Source organism: Mytilus edulis, chromosome 14 (assembly GCF_963676685.1).
Source record: "Mytilus edulis chromosome 14, xbMytEdul2.2, whole genome shotgun sequence".
In the NCBI taxonomy this organism is placed as follows: Eukaryota; Metazoa; Mollusca; class Bivalvia; order Mytilida; family Mytilidae; genus Mytilus; species Mytilus edulis.
The window spans coordinates 4,899,007-4,923,107 of NC_092357.1; the positions used below are offsets into that span (position 1 = coordinate 4,899,007).

The 24,101-nt window shown below is 31.5% G+C and overlaps 1 protein-coding gene across 5 annotated transcripts; it reads right to left on the reverse strand.

Moving 5' to 3' along the window:
* Positions 1-237: 237 nt before the first annotated feature.
* On the reverse strand, positions 238-24,064 carry LOC139503397 (mannose-1-phosphate guanylyltransferase regulatory subunit alpha-A-like). 5 transcript variants are annotated; one of them, XM_071293176.1, is made up of 13 exons: positions 23,943-24,064; positions 20,099-20,196; positions 19,412-19,515; positions 18,724-18,916; positions 17,761-17,820; positions 17,048-17,178; positions 13,516-13,545; positions 10,062-10,190; positions 6,561-6,705; positions 4,992-5,037; positions 4,888-4,934; positions 2,886-3,057; positions 238-1,079 (listed from the first exon to the last, which is right to left on the reverse strand). In XM_071293176.1, exons 1-13 carry the CDS (start codon positions 23,980-23,982, stop codon positions 979-981), a joined length of 1,296 nt encoding a protein of 431 aa, XP_071149277.1. In that variant the 5' UTR covers positions 23,983-24,064; the 3' UTR covers positions 238-978. The 5 variants fall into 5 exon arrangements, with proteins under 5 accessions (XP_071149277.1, XP_071149276.1, XP_071149273.1 ...); XM_071293175.1 differs by lacking the exon at positions 4,888-4,934 and having other exon boundaries at positions 4,945-5,037; XM_071293172.1 differs by having other exon boundaries at positions 4,888-5,037.
* Positions 24,065-24,101: the final 37 nt, after the last annotated feature.

Genomic DNA, 24,101 nt, shown 5'->3' on the forward strand with positions numbered 1-24,101 from the left:
CACGAGAACTTGCGGTCTCTGTATTCAGTACTTCAGTACTTAGATTAGTTTTGTAGTGACCACTGTCGTACAGGGAAGTAAGTAAGCAAATCAGCACTGAACAGATATTGTCCATTTTCTTTCCTGGGCAGCATCTTCAGGAAAACACATACAAGCTTTTAAGAAACATGTGGTTTGTTGAACACTCAAAGTTGATGTAAACTTGATGAGATTAGAAATAGAACACAAAGAATAAAATACCAAAAAACATTTATAAAATCCCTCATAAATAATATGCAACAAATTATGTATAAATAAGAAATACAAGTATATGAAATTATGGCTAAATAAATAAATAATGGATAATTCTGTAAATCTTCCAATGTGGAAACTTAAAATACATTAATGATTTTAAGAAATTTTTAAATTGTTTCTCAATATGTTTAAACTGTATCCTAGGAAGACTGACACTTTTAAATCTAATGGCTAATATTTGAGCACTACAGCTCAGGTGGATTTTGCTTTGTCCACCCGTCCACAGTGGGACTGGGCACCAGGTGGGCAAAATTTCTAGCTTGTCCATTCTGCCCACCCATAGGAGTGGGCATGCAATTTCTTTTGTTTCATCAAAAGACTTGCCAGTAAAATCAATTGATAATAGCAGATAAGCATATAATATTTTTACAAAAAAGAGATTATAGCTGGAGTGGGCACGGGTGGGCTGTCCACAGTGGGCCGGTGGAAAAAGCAAAATTCACCCAGGCTGTTGTTAACATAACTTCTATTTATGACTTAAAATTTACTGTTGTGAACTTTAGTGTCTCAATAATGTGTCTATAAAAAATATCTGTTTGGTCAAAATTGTGAAATTAGAAAATAGTGACATCATTCCTGTTTTGTTCATGCATTGCACTTTTCCACAATGATCTGGTGTCATACAAGTTTCAGTCAAATTTGAATTATCTCCCTTCTGTAAAATCACAATTTATATCACTATTATTATAAGATGATTTGGTTTTTGTAACTCCCACTTAGAGATTTGTCTGGTAAAACAATGGAATTTAAGATCACTACTTCGGAAGGTATTTGCACATTAGAACCTGAAAAAGAAAAAATATATATTTAGGAATTGAATGCTTCTTTTTGTAACTTTATTGAGATGTAAAAGCGTTGACCGAAGTACATTTTGTATGAAGCGCAGAAGCATTTCATTCTAAAAATGTGCGCATGGTCAACGCTTTTACAACCCTATGAAGTTACAAAAAGAAGCATTCAATATTTATAATTACATTTTTTTAACTAGGATCATGAAAACACGAATTTATCATTTTTTTATTTAATTTACATGTGCACTTTATTGTGGGACCTCGTGTTATCATGAATAAGTTTTATTGTGTAATGCAATTGCTTACGGATTAACACGTGATGTGCAGTTCGCCAATCAGAATAATGTATTATAATGAAAGATACATCAAATGTAATTATATACAAATATAACATTATCAATTATTGACATGTGTATATGGATTGTTTAACAAAAGAAACAATTGTATGTTTGTATGTATAAAAGGATATAAAATTCGTAAGGGTTCCACGGAACCCAGTGTCTCGCCTACTTTTGCTGTTAATCGCAGACTCAACAAAAATGAGGAAAAACATCAATAAAAATTTCCCTCTCGATACTGTCTTTTGATTGAAAGAAGCTTCCAAGTTTGGTAAAAAAATCCAGGATAGTTTATGAATCTAATAAATGTTTTATAAACTTTAACTGCAGACTGTATGTAATGTTAACTGGAAGAAAAACTAAGTCCATTTATAAGTAAAATACGGAAAAAGTGATTTTTTTTTTTACAAAATTTACTTCTGAATAATATCTTATGATCAGAAACAAGCTTTTGTCTAAGTTTGGTAGAAATCCCGGATAGTTTAAGAACATTATAAAAATTTTAAAAACTTTAACCACAGAGTGAATGTAATGTTTCCTCGCAGAAAAACTAAGTCCATTTATAAGTAAAATGTGGAAAAGTGGAAATTTATTTTTACAAAATTTTCTTCTTGATACTATCTTATGATCATAAACAAGCTTCTGTTTAAGTTTGGTACAAATCAAGGATAGTTTATGAAAGTTATTAAAATTTTAAAAACTTTAACCACAGAGTGAATGTAATGTTTCCTCGCAGAAAAACTAAGTCCATTTATAAGTAAAATACGGAAAAAATGGAATTTTATTTTTACAAAATTTACTTCTGGATACTTTCTTATGATCATAAACAAGCTTCTGTCCAAGTTTGGTAGAAATTCAGTATAGTTTAAGAAAGTTATTAAAATTTCAAAAACTTTAACCACAGAGTGAATATTTGTGGACGCCGCCGACGACGACGGAATGTAGGATCGCTTAGTCTCGCTTTTTCGACTAAAGTCGAAGGCTCGACAAAAAGCAGGGTTTTAGAGTTTTAAATATAGGATTATCGGTATTACTTGTTATTGGCTTTGAACTATGGCTAGATGCTTTAAATTAGTAACTATGAGTGCTTTGCATCTTTTTCATTGTAAAAGATGTATAAATACCTGTGCTTTTGTTAAATGTTTTTCTTCTTTATACAAATCTGATTAACAGATTTTTATATATTTTTCTTATGTTGTGTAGTCCCACCACTTTACTAAAAAGTTCTCATTTTTTTTTATAAGAATAAAAATAATTATTTCATATCATGCTGTGTTCTTTCTAAAGTTGGCAGGCATCATATTTGTTAATAAATTAAACCTAGCTAATGCTTTAGTGTAAATATTTCTATAAACCTTATTCCTCCTACCCAAGTAAAAAGAGCATACACATGTACAGAAACACAAAAGAATTATTCAATGGTACTGTGTTAAATTGTTTACCAAAACACAGTTAGACTTACCTATTACTGTAATTGAAGGATTTAATTTTCCATCGTTTGTAAATATAGATGTCACTTCTATTTTGGCGAATGGTTTGTTTGGATTTGGGTCATTAGGTGTACCTTCTACTCTTGTCCAACTACCAACAACTGCATTCCAACCAATGATACTATACAATACACATGAATGATCCTGTATGAAAAAAGAAAACAAAACATTGCAAAATTTATTTCTTCGAATTGCATACATTTTTAAACTAAAAACAAAATCAGTCTGTAAACATGGACGACATTTCAGGAACCGCGGGCCTTTGTTAGTCTTGTATGATTTTTAATTTTAGTTTTTTGTGTATAATTTGGAGTTTAGCATGACGTCAACTGTACTAGTATAAATATTTTTTATGGAACCAGCTGAAGGACACCTACGGATGAGTGAGCTTCACGCTACATTGAAGACCCATTGGTGGCCTTCGTCTGTAACGATGTCAGCTCTATGGTCGGGTTGTTGTTGCTTTGACACATTCCCCATTTCCTTTCTCAATTTTATTCATCTGGCTCCTAATATCAACAATGAATGTAAAAACACAATATAGGATAATATACACATGGAAAAAAGTATTGCAACACCTTGATTTTTTAAAATTTGAAAAATCAGCCTCTTTTTAAAATTTGAAAAATCAGCCTCTTTTTTCTGATGGAATATAATAAAATATGTGTATAATATCATTGAAACATAGTTCACGATAACATTGGCATTGCAACGGAAAAAAAATGTTTAAAAAAAAATGATAAATATAACCACAATTTCAATAACAAAATGAAGTGTTTTTTGTACAAAAAAACGCATTTGACAAGTTTCACTGTAGTCGAACTTTACAATGTCAGACATTTCAAAATTAATCTTCAGATGACTGTTCACATCATGGTTGATCGTTATATGCCAAAGAATTAGTACTTTGTGCGCAGCCTCCATTCAAACGGATAACCGCATCTTAACGTCTTCTGATTCCTGCCATAAATCGACTAATTTGTTGCTAAGGTAGCAGCAACCATTTCTGATGAAGGGAATTGTTTATTTCATGTTGTGTTTGAACTGGGGTGTCCTTTCGCTCACTTTCCGCCCAATAGTGTCCCATATAAGCTCAATATGGTTCAAAGCCGGGCTACGATCGGGCCAAGCAAGATGAACCAAATTCCATTTGAACATTGGATCTTCCTCCACGATTCTAATTTCCAACTTTAGCGAGCTCTGCACTACATTGGATACGGAAAACTGTAAGTCTGCTCATTAGCAAAGGTCTCCGAAATGGTATTATCGCACGGTAACCAGTAGCGATGAGTTGATCTCGAACAGTTCTTGTTAAAAGGCTCTTGTATGGCCACCACTCTTATTTTAGGATTGTCTTGTATGCAATGGGTTACCTTCTGACCAACCTTCATTATGCTTGATTTTCTCTAGCAAATGGTATAGGGGGTCTTCATTATCTCGGAAGGTCTTTCACAGCGTTTATTGCCTGATTTTTATTCTCAAAACGACTTCAGTGGAATGGTGATGACCAACAATGCGTGCAGTTGTTACAGCGACATCCCTGCTTCTCTTATGCTGATAATCTGCCATCTTGCTGCAGTTAAGAGTTGTCAAGGACCCATTATAAGGTGTCAATCACATAATTTTAAAAACTTGGTTATTTAATGTGTTGAAAACAATGAGGATGAAAACATCTTTTTTGCTGTTTACGGGTACAGTAGCTGCATGTGCAGATAAAAACTTATCGAGTCGATATTTATTGATTAAACTCAGGTGATACTTAAATAATGTTTAACTAGTTCTATTTTACCAAATTATATCACAAAAAAATAATGAGTGTTTTTTTTAATTCAATTTCAATTTGGTGTTGCAATACTTTTTTCCAGGTGTATATTAAAAAAAATATATTATATATTTATCTCTTGTACATTTGACTTTAAAAGACAGACTTTCGTCCCATTTCATTTTAGATTTTAGCTCTACAGTATGTCATACCTGTAAAGTGGCTCCCTCTAACACAATTGATTCTCTAACTCTTACACCTTCACGTACCTGTAAAGTGGCTCCCTCTAACACAATTGATTCTCTAATTCTTACACCTTCACCAATGTTAGCATACTTTCCAATGGATACATTTGGTCCAAGCTATTAAATAAAAAGAATTGTTTAGGTAAAGTTAACTTTAGATGAATTTATTTTTTTATCTAGGTCCCTGATGGTCAATCTATTCTTCCCTGTTTTTTTGTTTTTTTTTTATCTATGTCCCCTTTGGTCAATCTATTCCTCCCTGTTTTTTAAATGATTGGGTTTGAGTGTTCCTGATGAAGGTTAATCTGGTTCCCAACACATTTACATGAAATAAATAAAGTTTTTAACATATCTCACGATATCTGTTATTTATACAATAAAACCTGAAAATAAAAATAAGCTAAAATGCATGATGTGATATTCAAGAAAAAGATACAGGATCATATTTACCTTAAAAAGTCCATTTTCACAAAAATTGTCTATGCTTTTGCTTCAAAATTCAACAGACTATCTTTTAAAATGGTTTTAAAACATTATTCACATTAAGGAAGCTGGCTTGTCATGTTTTGGATTTTTTGTCAGATTTTTCGGAATCTTCTGGTTTTATCCATTTGAATGCCTTGAAAAATTTTGCCCGGTGACCCCCATTTTTCTTTTTGTAAATCTTTTACATGTATAAAGATAAACCATCTGTAAAAATGTTATAACATTTTAATTACTTTTTAACAGTTTTTGAGAAATTCAACTTGTCAATGATAATTAAAGCTATGAAAAGTCAAGAGAGAATATTTTCCCGCCAAAATTTCAATGGCTAATATTTCATAAACAAGCACGGTGACCTATTTATTTTATTTGCTCTTTGGATTCTTTTATTAATTCCCTATCAATATACGCTAGTGTTATGAAAAGTTAATTACTCTGAAACTGAGAAGCGAACTCCCTTAAACTAGCAATAAAAAGTTGTAAGGTTATCTACAGAAAGCTTATTTATATGATTATTGAGAAAAAAAGTGCATAAATATTGTAAAAAACCTGACGACATGATCAACATTTTTATGAAATTCTGTACTAGGCTACGTATTTTTATTTTTGATATGTTTTAGACAAGAGTCAAACAAATCAATTCTATGTTTGAATTTTTTTAGTTTTTGACAATTTTCCAACTTGAAAATATTTGTTAATTTGGTTGTCATGGTAACCAAGTTTCGGTACTTGTATCAGTCTTTTCAAATGTTTCCTATTTAAGTTGAAGATTATAGATTGCAAAATCTGGTATATACTTTTTATACAGTTCATCAGTATTGCACTTTTTCCAATTAGAAAAAAATATACAATTTTTTTTTTTTTTTATGCCTTTAGCACCTTGTAACTAAGAAAAGTCATTTCCATAGCAACAGCTTGATTTTTTGTGTGCAAATTTCCATTTATATTAATTCTGCCTCAAGTTGATTCAATTAAACTATAGCAGATGAATATCCTTCACTATGGATGTATCACACTTTGCATGATTCTTAGCTGGGCGTAGTAAACATTTTGCTTTTTCTTTTGTCTTTGCTGGCTGGGACATACCTTAATTTCATTTCTAAGAACACATTGATATTGAAATATTTCAGTAACAGGACCCAGTGCTTTAATCTTACCACAGCTGTAGGGTGGATCTGAGCTGTAGGATGTATCGTAACATCTCCAATTATCTTTGGTTTCCCCTCACCATTAGCTGCTAATCTGTCTTTATGAGTTGTTTGGTAAATAGCTAAATAATGTCTGTTTGCATAAATTGCTGCCCTGAAAAAACAATTCAAAAACATTTTTAAATCAAAATTACCGTGTAGAGAAGTGAAAAATATCCACTCTTTGATTAAAAATATGTACAATACATTTTTGTTTATTATTTTTTTCAGGCTGATAGTGATATATTTAATTATATTCTTTGTGGCAAAGGGTTTAAGAGAAGCTGTGTTCCAAATCAGGCAATATTAAATAAAAATTAAAAAAAGTTTTATAATTACTGCAATGTCAAGAGAATATAAACCAGATGCTCCGCAGGGCGTAGCTTTATACGACCGCAGAGGTTGAACCCTGTACGGTTAGGGCAAGTATGGACACAACATTCAAGCTGGATTCAGCTCTAAATTTGGATTGTGATTAAATAGTTGACACAGCATAGGTTTCTGACACAGAATGAATGTGTTCTAATGAACTTAAAATTTTTGTTTCTCTTAGAGCAATTCACTATGCTGTTGAATATTAATCCTCTCAAAAAAATGTTTGAAGAAATTTTCTTTTTTATTTATGAAATTTCAAATGAGAAAAATTGAACCCAATTTTTTTAATCACATCCCCCTTTCCCTTATTCCAAAACTAATCTCAATTAAAATTTCTAATGGAGTTTGCAACAATAACTACTCATTTAAATACATCATAAAATATTAAGATGTAAAAAAACTGCTTGTTATCACTGAATGGTGAAGATTATTTTAATTTATCAGTTGGTAGTAAAAAGTGAATATACATTGTATATTGTATATAACAAAGATTTAAGTTGATTCTGGACAAAGAAAGATAACTCCAATTAAAAAAAAATCTTGCTATTGCACAATATTTTGCAATTAGATATTTCTTGCTTACTATTCTGGACAAAGAAAGATAACTCTAATTAAAAAAAATTTTGCTATTTCACAATATTGTGCAATTAGATATTTCTTGCCATTGTGCAATACTGTGCAATTGAAAAGACTTGCTATTGCACAATACTTAATATAATAATTTTAGATCCTGATTTGGACCAACTTGAAAACTGGGCCCATAATAAAAAATCTAAGTACATTTTTGGATTCAGCATATCAAAGAACTTCAAGATTTCAATTTTTGTTAAAATCAGACTAAGTTTAATTTTGGACCCTTTGGGCTTTAGTGTAGACCAATTTGAAAACAGGACCAAAAATGAAGAATCTACATACACAGTTAGATTTGGTATATCAAAGAACCCCATTTATTCAATTTTTGATGAAATCAAACAAAGTTTAATTTTGGACCCCGATTTGGACCAACTTGAAAACTGGGCCAATAATCAAGAATCTAAGTACATTTTTAGATTCAGCATATCAAAGAACCTAACTGATTCATTTTTTGTCAAAATCAAACGAAGTTTAATTTTGGACCCTTTGGACCTTAATGTAGACCAATTTGAAAACGGGACCAAAAGTTAAGAATCTACATACACAGTCATGACAGTTAGATTCAGCATATCAAAGAACCCCAATTATTCAATTTTGATGAAATCAAACAAAAGTTTAATTTTGGACCCTTTGGACCCCTTATTATGTTGGGACCAAAACTCCCAAAATCAAACCCAACCTTTCTTTTATGGTCATAAACCTTGTGTTTAAATTTCATAGATTTCTATTTACTTATACTAACGTTATGGTGCGAAAACCAAGAAAAATGCTTATTTGGGTCCCTTTTTGGCCCCTAATTCCTAAACTGTTGGGACCTAAACTCCCAAAATCAATACCAAACTTCCTTTTGTAGTCATTAACATTGTGTTTAAATTTCATTGATTTCTATTTACTTAAACTAATGTTATTGTGCGAAAACCAAGAATAATGCTTATTTGGGCCCTTTTTTGGCCCCTAATTCCTAAACTGTTGAGACCAAAACTCCCAAAATCAATCCCAACCGTTCTTTTGTGGTCATAAACCTTGTGTCAAAATTTCATAGATTTCTATTAACTTAAACTAAAGTTATAGTGCGAAAACCAAGAAAATGCTTATTTGGGCCCTTTTTGGCCCCTAATTCCTAAAATGTTGGGACCAAAACTCCCAAAATCAATACCAACCTTCCTTTTGTGGTCATAAACCTTGTGTTAAAATTTCATAGATTTCCATTCACTTTTACTAAAGTTAGAGTGCGAAAACTAAAAGTATTCGGACGCCGGACGACGACGACGCAGACGCCAACGTGATAGCAATATACGACGAAAATTTTTTCAAAATTTGCGGTCGTATAAAAATGAATTTATGGAAGCTGGCTTGTCATGTTTTGGATTTTTTGTCAGATTTTTGGAATCCTCTGGTTTTATCCATTTGAATGCCTTGAAAAATTTGCCCGGTGACCCCCATTTTTCTTTATGAAAATCTTTTACATGCATAATGATAAGCCATCTGTAGAAGTCTTATAAAATTTTAATTACTTTTTAAAAGTTTTTGAGAACTTCAACTTGTCAATTATAAAGCTATGAAAAGTCAAGAGAGAATATTTCCCCGCCAAAATTTCAATGGCTCATATCTGGAAAACAAGCACGGTGACCTACATATTTTTTTTACTCTTTGGATTCCTTAATTAATTCCCTATCAATATAAACTAGTGTTTTGAAAAGTTAATTACTTTGAAACTGAGAAGCGAACTCCCTTATATAATGAATATATTTATTTAATCTGATTAAAATACTGAACCTGGTTTCATCCTTTGCTCACAAGAATCTATAAAAACACAGTTCTATTTTCTGTTCTGGTAATGTAATTATTAAATCAGCGAAATAAAATTAATTTCTGCCTCCAAATTTAAGATGTGCATGTGTATCAATATAACCAAAATTGATGATCCTGAACGGTTTTTAAATCAGAAATTATAATGGACATTTGTCAGAACAGTGTTAACCAAAGCGTGGACACAGATCTGTATATCTATCAAATTAATCCCTATGAAACTTTTCTGTCATACTGTCTCTGATACATTTTTGTGATAATGTTTGTCTTTTGACAGGCAGACAATTACATGAACTGCAATTGCATTTCTGTCCATTCAAATCCCAATGGTATATGAATGCATGTATGTTGTCTGCTCTATGGTTGGGTTGTTGTCGCTTTGACACATTCCCCATTTCCTTTCTCGAATTTTATAACTTCATTAACTACTGTGGATTCATTATTATTTATTGGATATCAATTTTACGTTGGTTACGTGGATTCAGGTGAACCACAAATTGATATGTTTTACAAATTACAAATTTTCATTAGGCTTTGTACTCAGAAATCGGCAAACCACGAATTCAAATATCCAGGAAAAATGTAAGTTTTCTTCAATTCACAAAAAATACATGAATCCACAGTAATTAGGAATATTTACTTTCTCTGACTTACCCTGTAGATTTAATTTGACTCCAGAAACGTTTCGTATCATAAACAAACAGTTTCCCTGAACTAGCTAAAGGTACAAAAATATCCTGTTCTAATCTTATTACTTCACTGGTGGTTATATTTGGATCAAAACTGAAAGTAGAAAATGAAAGTTGATTTTTTTTTATGTATAGCTGCTGACCACAATATTTGAATAACATAATATTAACATATTGTTTCATTTGAGCCCAACAATTTTCTCTAAAAATATAATAATTTATTATGGTCCAAAATTAAAATACAACTTAAATTTGGAAAATACTTTGACAACAAATGACAAAAATATGATAATTTTACTTCTGAGATCAAACTGTACTGAGGTGGACTAACACATAAGCATTTTTTTAAAGAACTAGATCCTTTTACAATTCTGAAATTCTCACTTGGCAGAAATATATCATAGTTCGTCCTATTTTATCAGAAACAAAATTGCTTATAGTTGAAGGCAGTATGTACAGTTAAAGTGGTTAACGCCTATGTCAGCTGGTCTCTATGGGAGAGTCATCTCATTGGAATTCATAATACATCTATTACGTACTGAGACTTTCGTTTAGTAACTTACTGTATTTAAACTCGATGACCATTTCTGTAGTTTCTGACTATCTATTATAGTTTTCAAAACTTTAGACAAAAAAAAAGAAATAAACTTTAAATCTGCCTTTCTATCATGTCTATCATTGATGTTTCTAAATAACTGAGGCAGAAATAATCAAAGTGGACTATCAAAAAGGCCTATACACGGTATTAAAAATTTTTTACTCTTAACTTATTTGTATACTCATTGCAGCCCTGTTGCTGCACTGGCACGACTAAAAATAATTATCATATTGATAGATTAAGGTCAAGTTTGGTTGAAATCTGTCCAAGAATTTTCAATAGAGAGGAACAGATTTTTTAAAAAGTCAGAATTGAGGTATAAAGCCAAATAATTGCAATGATGAAACAGCCAAACTTGATCAAGGGCTCTTTTAAAGATTTAATTTTACAAACAGCAGCTGTAAAGAGGAAAATCTGCTTAGCAGTATTTGTTTCACTATATATATAAGCAATATAGCAAAAGAGGGGCATGAACTGCAGCATGGTCACCTAGCAACATCAAACAAAAGCATAAATAACCTATTCCAAGATTGGCATATATATATATATATATATATATATATATATTTTAAAAGTAAAACCCAGCATCACATTGTAGTAGCATATATAGGACAATTTGCAAAACTTCAAGAATATTTAATTCGTACAAAAAGAACAATAATTCTTTTTAATTCTGACCCCTTGATTTTTACACATATAGTCACCTTCATTCTACAGGTTAGAAAATTGGACAGATTATATAAATGTAAAGATTTCACAGTAAAAACAAATGGCTATATCAGTAATTTAATAAAAATTAATGACAGAAAAGTCTTTGTGACGTCAATTCAATACATTTATGTAGGAAATTTGTGTGATGTTCCCTGTTAAATTTTATTTGATTGTTGGGTTTTCTTTGTTTTTAATCAATAAGCATGTGAAACAAATGTTCATTAGATGTCATATTGAATCAAAAAGAAATTTTAGATTGTGGGATATTTTGGCAGTGAACTTCAAATAGAGTTTGTACTGTGAAACAGGGAAGGGAGGTAACTGAAACAAAAAAAACATAAAATATAAATCAACTGTATTAATCATGTTAATTAGTTCTGCATCAACATATGTACTCTTCATGCCTACCAGTTAGTAAAATATAATTTAACAATAACGCTACAATCTGGACACTGATTAACCAGTTACACAGAGTCTAAAAATACTATTGAAAAGTCTACATTTGTTTAAACATAAAAAAAAACTAAAAGTACTCTTGTCCTTTTACATCCAAATCAAAACTGCACATGTTGCTAAGATGAATTAATGAACAGGTTTTTATACAGGTATGCAAAAAGTGCTCTAACTATTTACTTTGACCTATATTAAATGGTTTACTTCGATGAATTATGACTTGGAAGGAGAGCTGTCTCAATAGCACTCATATCATATCTTCTATATTTGCATTTGTATCTATAAAACATCTTATATCAATCACATGTTCAGTTTATTAAAAGATGAGTGGATGAAAGTACAATCTCATTGGCTGATCTGCAAGCAGATCAGGGATCTCCATGGCCTGTTTAATGATGGCGCCCTGCCATCGTTCAAATATCTTGCGCCATCGTCAAATGACTCGTGCAATCGTTAAATTGTCCTCTGCCATCGTTCAAACTGTTATCTTTTTTTATAGCCCGACGCCATTTTGTTAGCAATTATGATCAAATGCATGTAATTTCATAACCCTTAGGCTTTTTTATATTATAATCCAATACTTCTAACGCCTGAGAAATATCCGAATTAAGATCGTTTATCACTTGTACCTGAGCTTGTACAGGTAGTTCAACAAACCATACAGGAGAATACTATCTGAAGATAGACGATTCATTTATCGATCAATTTTCATCCATGGAGATCCCTGGCAAATTATCACTTTTCAATTGTATTTCTAAACATGGTGTACAGATTATTTGAACAGGTAAATTCAGTTTAAGCAAGATTTTTGTTTGCAGCCAGCAAAACATCAAATTGAATTGAACAAAGGTGATTATATATCAACAGTTAAAATACAATCACCTTATATATACAACATGTACACAAAGCAAGATCATGCAAAATTGGAGCAGCATGCTCTTCTTAAATGAACCAATTCCATTAGATCATATTCTGCAAGTACCGGTGGGGGAAAACAGACTTGACTTGCATACAGTCATAATGGACAAAGATAAAACTTACTGTGCTATTGTTGTAACATGTCATTAGATGCATGTATAGTTTTATAAGACAAGTGGGTGTTTGTGATTTCTATACTAGCATTACTTTAAATATAAAAAAAAACATTTAACAAATTGATATACTCACTTTTTAGCTCTGAAAAATATCTATTTATCTTGAAATAATTTTGTATTTTTTTATTAAAATATTCTTCCTGTCACTGACAATGACTGATGGTACAAGTTGAAAATAGTTTTGACATGTTGGAAACTCTTTACAATTCATTCCTTTGATTTTTAAGTCCGAATAGAGAAAAAGAACAAAAGACAGAAAAATGAAAAAAGATGTTCATTCCTATGTGTTTTCTTAACTTTTTGGTTTTTGAAAAATTAAAATAAGTTCACCAGCAAAAACAAACAACTTATCAAAATTAATTAAAAAGAAAAAACAATACAAAATAATCTTCAACATTGAATTTTTCTGATATTTTTCTTCTAAAACAGGCATTGATAAAATTCAATATTAGAATTGTAAAGAGATAAAAAAATCTTAAATTGATGCAAAAATTCCTACAATATATTCTATTTCTACACAAAGATACGAAACAAAACACGAGACAACATGCTGAAAGTTTTACCCAAAAACATCAAATCTTCCTTCTTTGCAACTAAAGACAAAATAAACTAAAATCAGATCTTGAAATACAAAATAAATACATATTAGAAATGAAAGATAGAAATTGCTGAAAGTTTCTACCACTGTTCTTCCCAGAATTTTGAAATAGCACCGTGGAAATTAACATAGCACTGGTTTTCCAAAAAATATAGTACCACGGCTCCTACACATTCTAATATAAATACTTTAAAAATTGCACCATGATAGAAAATATACCACCACGGTACAATGGTGCTTGAATGCCCTGGGGAGAACACTGTTTATAGTGAACCTTAGTCTAAGAGATTTTGTTTTTAATCAGCAAACAGTATAGGTGGCCTAACCTCAACATTCATTCTCAATTTTATTTAAAAAAAAAAATATGCATAAATCATGTTAAACTGTAGATAATCAAGTAATCTTTTGAATTAAAATTGACATAATAATTCTGATCAGGGAACCTTGGTTTAGTTTATAGTTATTCTAAATTGGGATGTTTATTCTAAATAATGACCATAATTTCATCTTTAATCTGGATTCATTTATTTTCCTGAATACAAATACATTTTTTGTAGTTGAAGTTTGAGGGAAAATTGTATTTTCATTGACACCTGATTTTGTGGTTTTACCATAATCTCCAAACACATGTACAAATATACAAGTCTATAGATAATTTTTAGTTTTTTGTACTTCATTGAAAATTGAAATTTGAAGATACATGTAGCATTAAAACGAAACAAAATGGTATCCAATGAAAAAGGATGAATTCCCAGTTTATAAATGATATTAGAATATTGAATTAAGCTAAAATTTCCCTTTCTCTAGCCATTTTCTCCAATGTAAAACAGTCAGAAACAAACACAGCATTTCCCTTCTGGGGAATTTTACATCTGTTCAAAAAGTATAATTTATATCAGTAAATACATCAACTTATTTTGGTGGCCATGGTTTTTATGGCGTCATTAAATGCAAAGTTTAAAAATAGTGTCCATATTGCTTTGTTCTCTTTTCCTGGTTGAAATATTTACCCCAAAGCTGTAAGTATTCTATAATTTCTGTTATGTAAAATTGGTATTCATTTTTTTATCACACATTTTAAGCTATCAAACAAGTTCATCTAAGATGACGACATTTTTCATTCAAAAGATAAATGTAATTGCAATTAGTATATATATTGAAAATATTTTATCAAAAACCACAGAGCCAAATTAACATGACAGCGATTATATAAAGACTACAAAAAAAACAAGAAAAAAGAACTTAGACAATGAAATATGAATTTTTGACATAGGATATTTAAAAGTACAATCACAAAAATATTTCAAGGAAAATTCAAAATGGTAAGTCCCTAATCAAATGGCAGAATCAAAAGCTCAAACACATCTACAGTGTTCCAGCTAGGTTTTCAAAAGGGCAGGGTGCCAATCCTGAAAAAGGGCATTTAACGCGCGATATGATAATATGAAAAGGGCATATTTTAATAAAAGATGTTAATCAAACATTTGTGTTTATTCATTGAATCACAGGTTATGCAAGAACAACATCAGTAGCCCATATAGAACTCTATCTTTCTACTTTTAAGGCTGAAAAACTTGTCAACCAGCTTGTCACACAAGTTTTTTTATCATTGCTTGGCACAGTTGAACTTTATAAGCAGTATGTTTTGAAAGGTGACCTGTTTTATACTGTTTCTGTGGTCTGCCACATTTTACCAGTTTCACCTTTCTACCCCTGCTGTGCTTAATGGCAATACAGCACAAAACAACTGTGCTCAGTAAATTCACAATTTTAGGATATAAAGCAACAGTGAAAAATTGTATCAAAAATAAAGAATACAGAAAAAGATGACCAAGGCACCCTACCAACACTGTTACTAAGACCCTCTTTAACTTTTCCCATAACTCGAAATAAATACCTAAACATATATATTCTTAAGCAAGATACATGTAGACATATTTTAGAATATGTAAATGGGTTACTCAATGCTAGGAAAAAAAATCAGATTGAGTTATCTTTCTTTATTCGGGTGTGCTCCTTCTTTGGAGGATTATAAACAGTACGTAAATATGATGTAAAATGATCACAATATGGCGGCTGATTTTGTTATTTTCGTATCAAAAATGAAGGCAGTCAATGACAAATACGTCTGAATTTTCTGTTTATTTTACGGAAAACAAGAAAAACAATGTCTTCAACGAGTTTATTATGGTTTTCCAACTTACTGTCATTACGTTTCCTCCATGAAACTACGGTAAACATCGCAAATTGTGCCCAAGTTGTTGTATGCACATTTCTTCAAAGATAATTGCCGACTGACCGATTTTATTTGAATGAATTAATGTTGATGATCATTAATGACCCATCCGATAAACGGATTACCTATAACAACAGATTATGACACCAGTTGTAACCATTGATCAGCTTGGGGTCGTAAACACAGTCATACACTTTTCCCCAGGTAAAATTTAGTAATAAGCGTATCATATCAATACGCACAAATTAATATGCAATCGATCTTCAAAAAAGGCAGGGCGCCCTGGAAACTGTAAAAAGGGCACAGGGCGCCACTGGGAAAAGGGCGGGCGCCGCGCCCTCTGAAAACGGCCTAGCTGGAACACTGCATCTAACGAATGGATAATAAAAGTCTGTGATAAAAAAAAAATGGTATATTTTCCATGAAAGACTATATATAGCTGTCTAGATATTACAATATTTGTTCAATAGTTACTGCTGTGTTTTCAACTTCCTGTAAACAGAAGTTTTAAATGCTGTAAACCAACTGATTTTCACAAATCATTAATTTTTGTGACCTTGGCAAGTAGAAAAATGCAATTATAAATGTTCAAAAATAATTCAAAGTTTGGTTTTATCTCAATATATCGCTTTACTATAATGTCCCACAATCCTCTAGAAAGGGCGAAATATTTTTTGTGAAAATAAGTTGGAGTAGAGTATTTTATAGATATATATATGGTCCAAGGACACATTATCGTCCTTAGGTTTTCGTTGTCTACCAATATAGTCCCTTAAATGTGAACAGTGTATAACTTGCATCTTTTTATTTGATACACTTTCCCAATTTATTTCTTGATATTCAATGCATGAAATATTAAGTAGGGGGATGTAATTACATGTTAAAAAATTGGGGTGCTGAATCTCTATGTTAAGTAGTGATTTTGTCCATTTAAAAAAGGTCAAATTTTATTACGTCTGAAGTTGTCAAACTGAATTTAAGACACCCTTAACATAGAATTGTCAATATTTTGAGTTAGAGCTGGTAGAAATTTCTATACATTTAATATTAATAGTCCCACAAGAAGTACACTACACTGTAAAAATCTTTTTTCAGATAGAACAGGTGAGATTTTTTTTAATTTGAATTTATTGTCTAAAAAAAATGCAAAACGAAATAACTGTGTTCTCGGGCCATATTTGAGAAAGTAAGCTAATAATGTATAATGAGAGAAAGGTGTTCCAAGAAGGCTTGTAGTTGTGCATCTTATATTTTACCATACCTGTATTTACTATCTAAATTCTGTTTAAAAATAAGTTCTAAAGGTTGGAAAATCTCTGGTGAGAACAGGTACACTCCACCATTAATTGTAGTACTAATGTAGGTCTCTGGTTTCTCTACATAATGCAATACCTACAAAATAAATTTAAACTGTTAGCGCTGTAACTAATGTATGTTTCTGGTTTCTCTACATATTGTAATACCTATAAAACAAAATAAAGCTTGTGGTGTTGGTGCTGCTGTTCCTTTCAACATCAAGATATTAAGTATTTCGTATACTATAAATTCAGAAATTATTTCGTGCATTTATTTTGTGATTATGTCATTTGAGACTTAAATGCGATTTTAATTTTTACGATTTTGGGGAAAATCCTGCTTAATTCATATAATGTATTTTAAAATGAGAGTTTAAATTATTGCGTTTACAACTCTGTCGCAATTTTTCGCAATAATATAAACCTCGAAATAATATAAGCCTCACAATAATTTCTGAATTTACAGTATATATATGTATTGTTTAAATTAAAACTAATAGGAAATTCAAACACAAACAATAGGACCAGTAATTCTGATTAAAAAGTTGATACGTTGGAGATGAATGTCGCTTCATGTTTTCTTTTCAACTGTCTTTGTAGAAAGTGCAGGTTAAAAAATATTAACTAAAGTCCAGAACACATTGTACTACCTACAATTTATTATTATTAAGTTTCCTACCTCATGTGTGTCTTTGTTTTCTACAATACAACCATAATTCAGGGACTGTTGTCTTGTAGCCTGTCAAAAAAGATTCATTGTATTTTTTTTAAATGTTTGATTTTCATGTATAAATTATTAATTACTCTATACATGTATGCTATAAAACCAGGTGCTACGCAAGGCACAGCTTTATACGACCCTTTTGGGCCCCTAATTCCTAAACGGTATGGACCATCATCCCCAAAAACAATCCCAACCTTCCTTTTGGGATATTGAACATTCTTATCAAATTTCAAAGAGATCCATTCACATGAACTAAAGTTAATGTCTTGACACCAAATGTGCCTTCGGACGACGCAGACCCAGATGACAACATTATACCATTTTATCACATATTTGTTACGAATACGTTGGGTTTTGCATATGCAATAACCTCAAAATTGCCCGGGCAAAAAAAACGATATTCATATTGTGCCCTGATTCCAAATGACGTCACGTCAATGCGTCCTTAACGACACTTTTGTGATACAAAATTTAAAATTTTACCTGTTATGTTTCATTAAATTGTAATAATTGAACTTTGTGTCTCTATTCTGCAGAACTTAGATATGTGATCAATAGATTATAACATGTCTTTTCCATATTGGCCCTGGTATCATCCCTCGACCCATATCGGCCCTCGGCTTAAGCCTCGAGGCCGATATGGGAGTCTCGGGATGATACCAGGGCCAATATGGAAAAGGTCATGTTATAATCTATACATATGACCCCAAAAAATTTTTGCGGACGTATAAAAACAATGAAAAATGGAGGAGTAAAATCAGCAGGTGCTTTTGACTAGGATGACAATTTTCCTGCCGAAGGTATTTCAGCTTCCATCACATTTGCAAATAAGAACAAGCTTCTCTGCAAAAAATCCAATAAAAGCGTCATATGCATGGATATATAATATTTTTTATAAAAAAGTACAAAATGATTTACCTCTATGCCTAGGATTGTACAGTACGATCCTTTCACTCTTTTTCTATGTGCCTGTAACATTTCTTTTAAAGGGAAATCTCCACACACATCAGAATTCATCACAAAGAAATAATCTGGTTGCCCCGCCAAAATCTGGTCCCGAAAGTGATAAAGACCACCTGCGGTACCAAGGGCTGTGTACTCCTGTAAATATCTAAAAAAAAAAAAAAAAAAGTAGATAATTATTATTTAAACAAAAAATTCATGAATTTACAAAATCTTTTTTTGATACATTGTATCTAAATCATTGATTTTGTTTTCAAACAAAATACTTGTTTAGGCATTTTAATTTATAAATCTTTCTTTTAAAATTGAATATGTGTGTAAGAGTTTGAAATATACTTTAAGACTTCAAAGGTCACAATCTTTATCTCTACCAAGGAAAGTGATAGACATAATTTTTGAGAAAAAAAATTTATAAATTAAGGATGTGCTAAGGTGAGATTTTTAAAATTTGTGTCAGATATTCAGACTGCTTGGTGGATTTTTTTGTCCTAGAAAACAGGATAAAATATTTTGCCCCATAACACCCATTTTTCTTTTCATATAAAGACATAGAATTGTGTTATATTATAGACATTTTTAATAAGATTTTGAATGTTGATATTTTTAGAATTTCATATCTAAAACTATGTAAACAGTATCAAACCTGATTTGAATTTTAAATTCCATCTGTGCTGAATTGATAAATCTTGTAAGGGCATCGTTAGGCTGGAAAAATCCAATTAATATAACCTCCTTTATGTCTGGTACCTAGAAAAGAAATTAAGACAAAGGTGCAATAAGCTGATGACACAGATATGTCTTGTCAATTTATGTAACTTTCTCTCTGAGTGAAAGGAAATGCTAAAAACAAAATAGCAAGAAAGTGAAAACATATCATATCTATATACATGTACAAAAATGCGAAAAAAAAATTGGGAGTGACTTCATACAAAATACTAAACAAGTAGACAAAATATTTTGAAAGGTTGATTTTTTTCACATGTAGAGAAAACAGTCATGATAGTAGAAAGTGTTTAAAGCATTTATTGATAAAAGGGTCATTTCGGCATTCTACAATATTAAAATAACAGCAAAAAGAATGTTTGCCCTAACTGTATCTTCCCAGGAAATAGCTGCCTATTCAAAATCTTGTATTGTCCTGATGTGAAATTTTTATAGACATGAAGACTTAAAAACATCTGATACAATTTCTCTTTGCCATCAATAGAAAAGGAATGCTTATAAATTAAGCCGACCAGGCTACCCACTGTCTCTACCTTTAAGTAAGGTTTCGACAAACAAATATATTATTATGATCGTACATGCATGTAGTACATTAGGACTGACTCACCTTACTGCAAGCTTCTATATGATGATAAATAACAGGAAAGCCCGCTACAGGAAACAAGGGCTTGGCCAACTCTAGTGATAAAGGTCGGAATCTGGTACCTAAATAAAGCAGATGAACAATCAACAAAGTACTTGTTCAAAGCTTGCTTTTTGTGGTATATGGCCTATGGGGTTTGTTTGTGGTTGCAGGCCTGATTCACTTTTTCACCAGCATGTAATGATGATGAATTTTGACATCACAGACATTCTTCATGTTCTTTTTTGACAACACATTAGAAAATGACTGACCTTACTGTTACAAGAGAGCATGAATTTCTTTACAAAAGTGCTTCTTCTTCTCTGTCATGTGTGTGACTCAAACCCAGAGGACCTCTGAGTTACACCAATAAACATGCACACCAACAAGGAAAAAGTGATTGGGCCAATAAATAAAAAATAAAAAATGCATGTTTCCTATTACGGTTCCTACCCTTTTTATAGGGTAAAATACAGATAAACAGGTACAAAATTTTAACAAAATTTCCTTCTAGATACTAGCTTTTAATCATAAACAAGCTTCTGTCCAAGTTTGGTACAAATCCAGGATATAGTACATGTAGTATAAGAAAGTTATTAAAATTTTAAAAAATTTAACCTCAGAGTGAATGTATTGTTTCCCAGCAAAAAAAAGTCCATTTATAAGTCAGGCCTCGACAATAACGCTTGTCCGATACCAGAGGGAAAAAAGGTCGGAAAAGTAAAAGCTGTATCAAGCTTGTCTGTCGGGACAAGTACAATTATTCTGCAGAAAATAAATTTAATCCAACTTTTATGAACAAAGTAATTTATTATAAACAGAAAACAAATATTAATTTGACATGTTTCTGTATTCTGTTTATTCAAATGCAAAACCTTTTCCATTAACATGTTTACTTGCAATCGATTTTTTTTTTACTGGTTCTTTGTCAGTTACTTTTTAACAGTTTAAATAAAGGCAACAGTAGTATACCGCTGTTCAAAACTCGTAAATCTATGGACAGAAAACAAAATCGGGGTAACAAACTAGAACTGAGGGAAACTCATTAAATATACATTGTAAGAGGAGAACAACGACACAACATTGAAATGTAACACACACAGAAACGGACTAAGCATTAGACAAAATCCGAAGGTATACTATTCTCGGAAACCAGTCTTGCTGATCTGAATCAATGATTTCGCTTTGTAGATAAGGTAACTTTAAAGGACAATTCCTCACCTCAAAAGATTCAGCTCCAAGTTTAATAGATAGTTTGGCACCGTATGAGACATATATATAGTAGACATGATTGATAGACAGTTTGACAAGGCAGGAGACATTTCGGGACCAAGACAAATCAGTACCTCATTTTGCTACCTTATTCTGTTCCTTATAATATATACCATACCGTAATTTTTTCACAAAAATATTTTTTATTATTTAAATAAAATTCACAAAATCATATTTGATCATAAGTACACATCTCCATTAATCCTTAGGGAGTGTGCATTGATCCGCTGTACCCTTGCAGTCAATCAAGGGGTGCGTCTACATTGGCGGAATCTCGAGTACATACACAAGTAGAAAAAACAATACTTGCAATATGGTGACCTATAGTTGTTAATATCTGTGTCATTTGATCTCTTGCAGAGAGTTGTCTCATTGGCAATCGGACCTTACATTGTATGATGGCTTATCTTCTTATTTTTATTGATTGCATTTGAATAAACTTTTTTCAACTTAAAAAACAAAACAGAATACAAATCCAATGAGTGTACAGGCTTATCAGATGGTGCCTCATGTTTAGAGTCTGGTAAGACTAGCATTGATGAAAACTAGAACCTAATTCCTGTGACATGACTAGTTTCGCAGTTGTACTTGACCAGGGATCTCCATGGATGAAAATTGAACCATGGAGGAACTTTCACCATTACAAACCGTGTATACGCTGTACAGTGTAGCACGATTGGAAGTATTTTATCCCTCCATACAAGGAATGGTGAACATGCTAATTCATTGCTTATTGAAATTATATTTATTTGAATTTTCATTATAGAATTAGAAGTGTCTAAGAAGTTGACTCATATTTTTGAAAAGTATTTTGCTCCTTTAATCAACTAAAAATGTAAAAAGGTTATTTTTCATAGAATTTTTTTGGACAAGTAACATTTTCGTTCAGACAAGTAAATTTTTGTATGTAAAATTGAGAAAGGAAATGGTGAATATGTCAAAGCGACAACCACCCAGGACAAGTTGAAAAAAAAGTTTTTGTAGAGGCCTGTACATGTAAGTAAAATACAGAAATAATGGAATTTTATTTTTACCAAATTTACTTCTGGATACTATCTTATGATCAGAAACCAGCTTAGAACTGTCCAAGTTTGGTACAAATCCAGGATAGTTTTAGAAAGTTATTAAAATTTCAAAAACTTTAACCAAAAAGTGAATATTTGTGGAAGCCGCCGCAGACAGAATGTAGGATCGATCGCCATGTCTCGCTTTTTCGACTAAAGTAGAAGGCTCAACAAAAATGTTTGGATTAAAAAAAAAATTCATACAGACTGCGTCCACTTTCACAGATAGTAGCTGCATTATATTTAATACCAGTAAACAGTAATAGAGGTCATGGTACCATAAGCTTGCATTAATATATATTTTATCTCCAAGATGAAAATTTGCCAAAGACCATAGATGCCAACCCCCTTTTGACACAAGCAGTAACAAACTATCAAATTTTCCGTATTTTTGAAAAGTTTTCAGTAATCATTCATAAACGTGCATTTACCAATCAAAATTACTGACGAGTGGTTGCAAAGTGATGTACACTAAAATTTGTCATTTAACATGTTGTCTGTAGTATGTATTCCATTCATAAATTGTTCAGATGTTCTCGACTCAAACATTTTTGTTTTGTCAAGGAGAAGTAGAGAAAGGGGGAAAGCTACTTAATAAAATGCAAGTTTGACTCTTCTGAAGTCAGTTAGTTACTCAACAATAGGTTGATAACTCCCGAGAAACCGGAAGCATTACATTGGCGTTTCCTAAATACTGGACCAGAACGGAAAAGTAATGATAAAAATCCGTAACTATTCGACTTTGACCGTAATAGCGTAGTTTATATCGCAAAATCGGAAAAACTACGGAACAATCGTAATAGTCATGATAGTTGGCATCTATGCAAAGACTGAAAGAAACAACTATTTCCGTTCTATCTGCTTCTCTACTGTCTCTAGTCTTCTTCTTCTTCTTCTATACATAAATCCTTTCAATTATGGAACACCTCCTTAGAACGGATATCATCCAGACTGGAGTTAATTAAAATTTATACACTAAAAATTTTCCCCAAACAACTTAAAAATTTTAAATTCACTGTACACGGATAAAATCTAAAATATTTAAGGACTGATAAAATAATTTACGCAATAAAAGGTAAAAAATATCTAGGCCCTATCAATATTTATTTATAAGATTTAGGGAGCTACCATTTGATTTTTATGGGGGGGCTAGGATGAAAAATTTTGTCCTGCCTTTTTTTTTAGTTGTGATCTCGGTCCTGTCTTTTTATTTTTCACTCTATTCGGTCCTGCCTTTTTTTTATTAGTTTATCCTGACTTTTTATACATAATATGTCATCCTGCCTTTTTTTTTTGCCAAGTTGCTCATCCTGCCTTTTTTTTTACTCAAAAATCCTGTCCTGCCTTTTTTTTTCAAATTTCATCCTAGCCCCCCCATAAAAATCAAATGGTAGCTCCCTTACTGTACACAACTAAAATGTTCTACAGTTCAAAGACAATTTTTAAAATATGCTTATTGAGACAACTGCTTTGTAAATGCTTATGATATTTACCTTTGATAGGACCACCGATCAATATTATTGCTTTCAGCATTATTAGTAAACAAAAATTCGAAGTAAATAAAATGTTGTCGTGTCAGAAACCGGAAGTTTGGATAACACATATACAATCCTGGTTGCATCCGGATAAATTTCAGTTTCCGGAAAATAACA

Bases quoted from the DNA above. Each gene is read 5' to 3' on its own strand.
- LOC139503397 (XM_071293172.1), bottom strand. From the start codon at position 23,982: ATGCTGAAAGCAATAATATTGATCGGTGGTCCTATCAAAG. The intron at 17,179-17,760 runs GTAGGAAACTTA...TTTATTTTGTAG, and splicing joins AAAACAAAGACACACATGAG to GTATTGCATTATGTAGAGAA. The intron at 1,080-2,885 runs GTAAGTCTAACT...TTTCTTTTTCAG, and splicing joins TCCTTCAATTACAGTAATAG to GTTCTAATGTGCAAATACCT.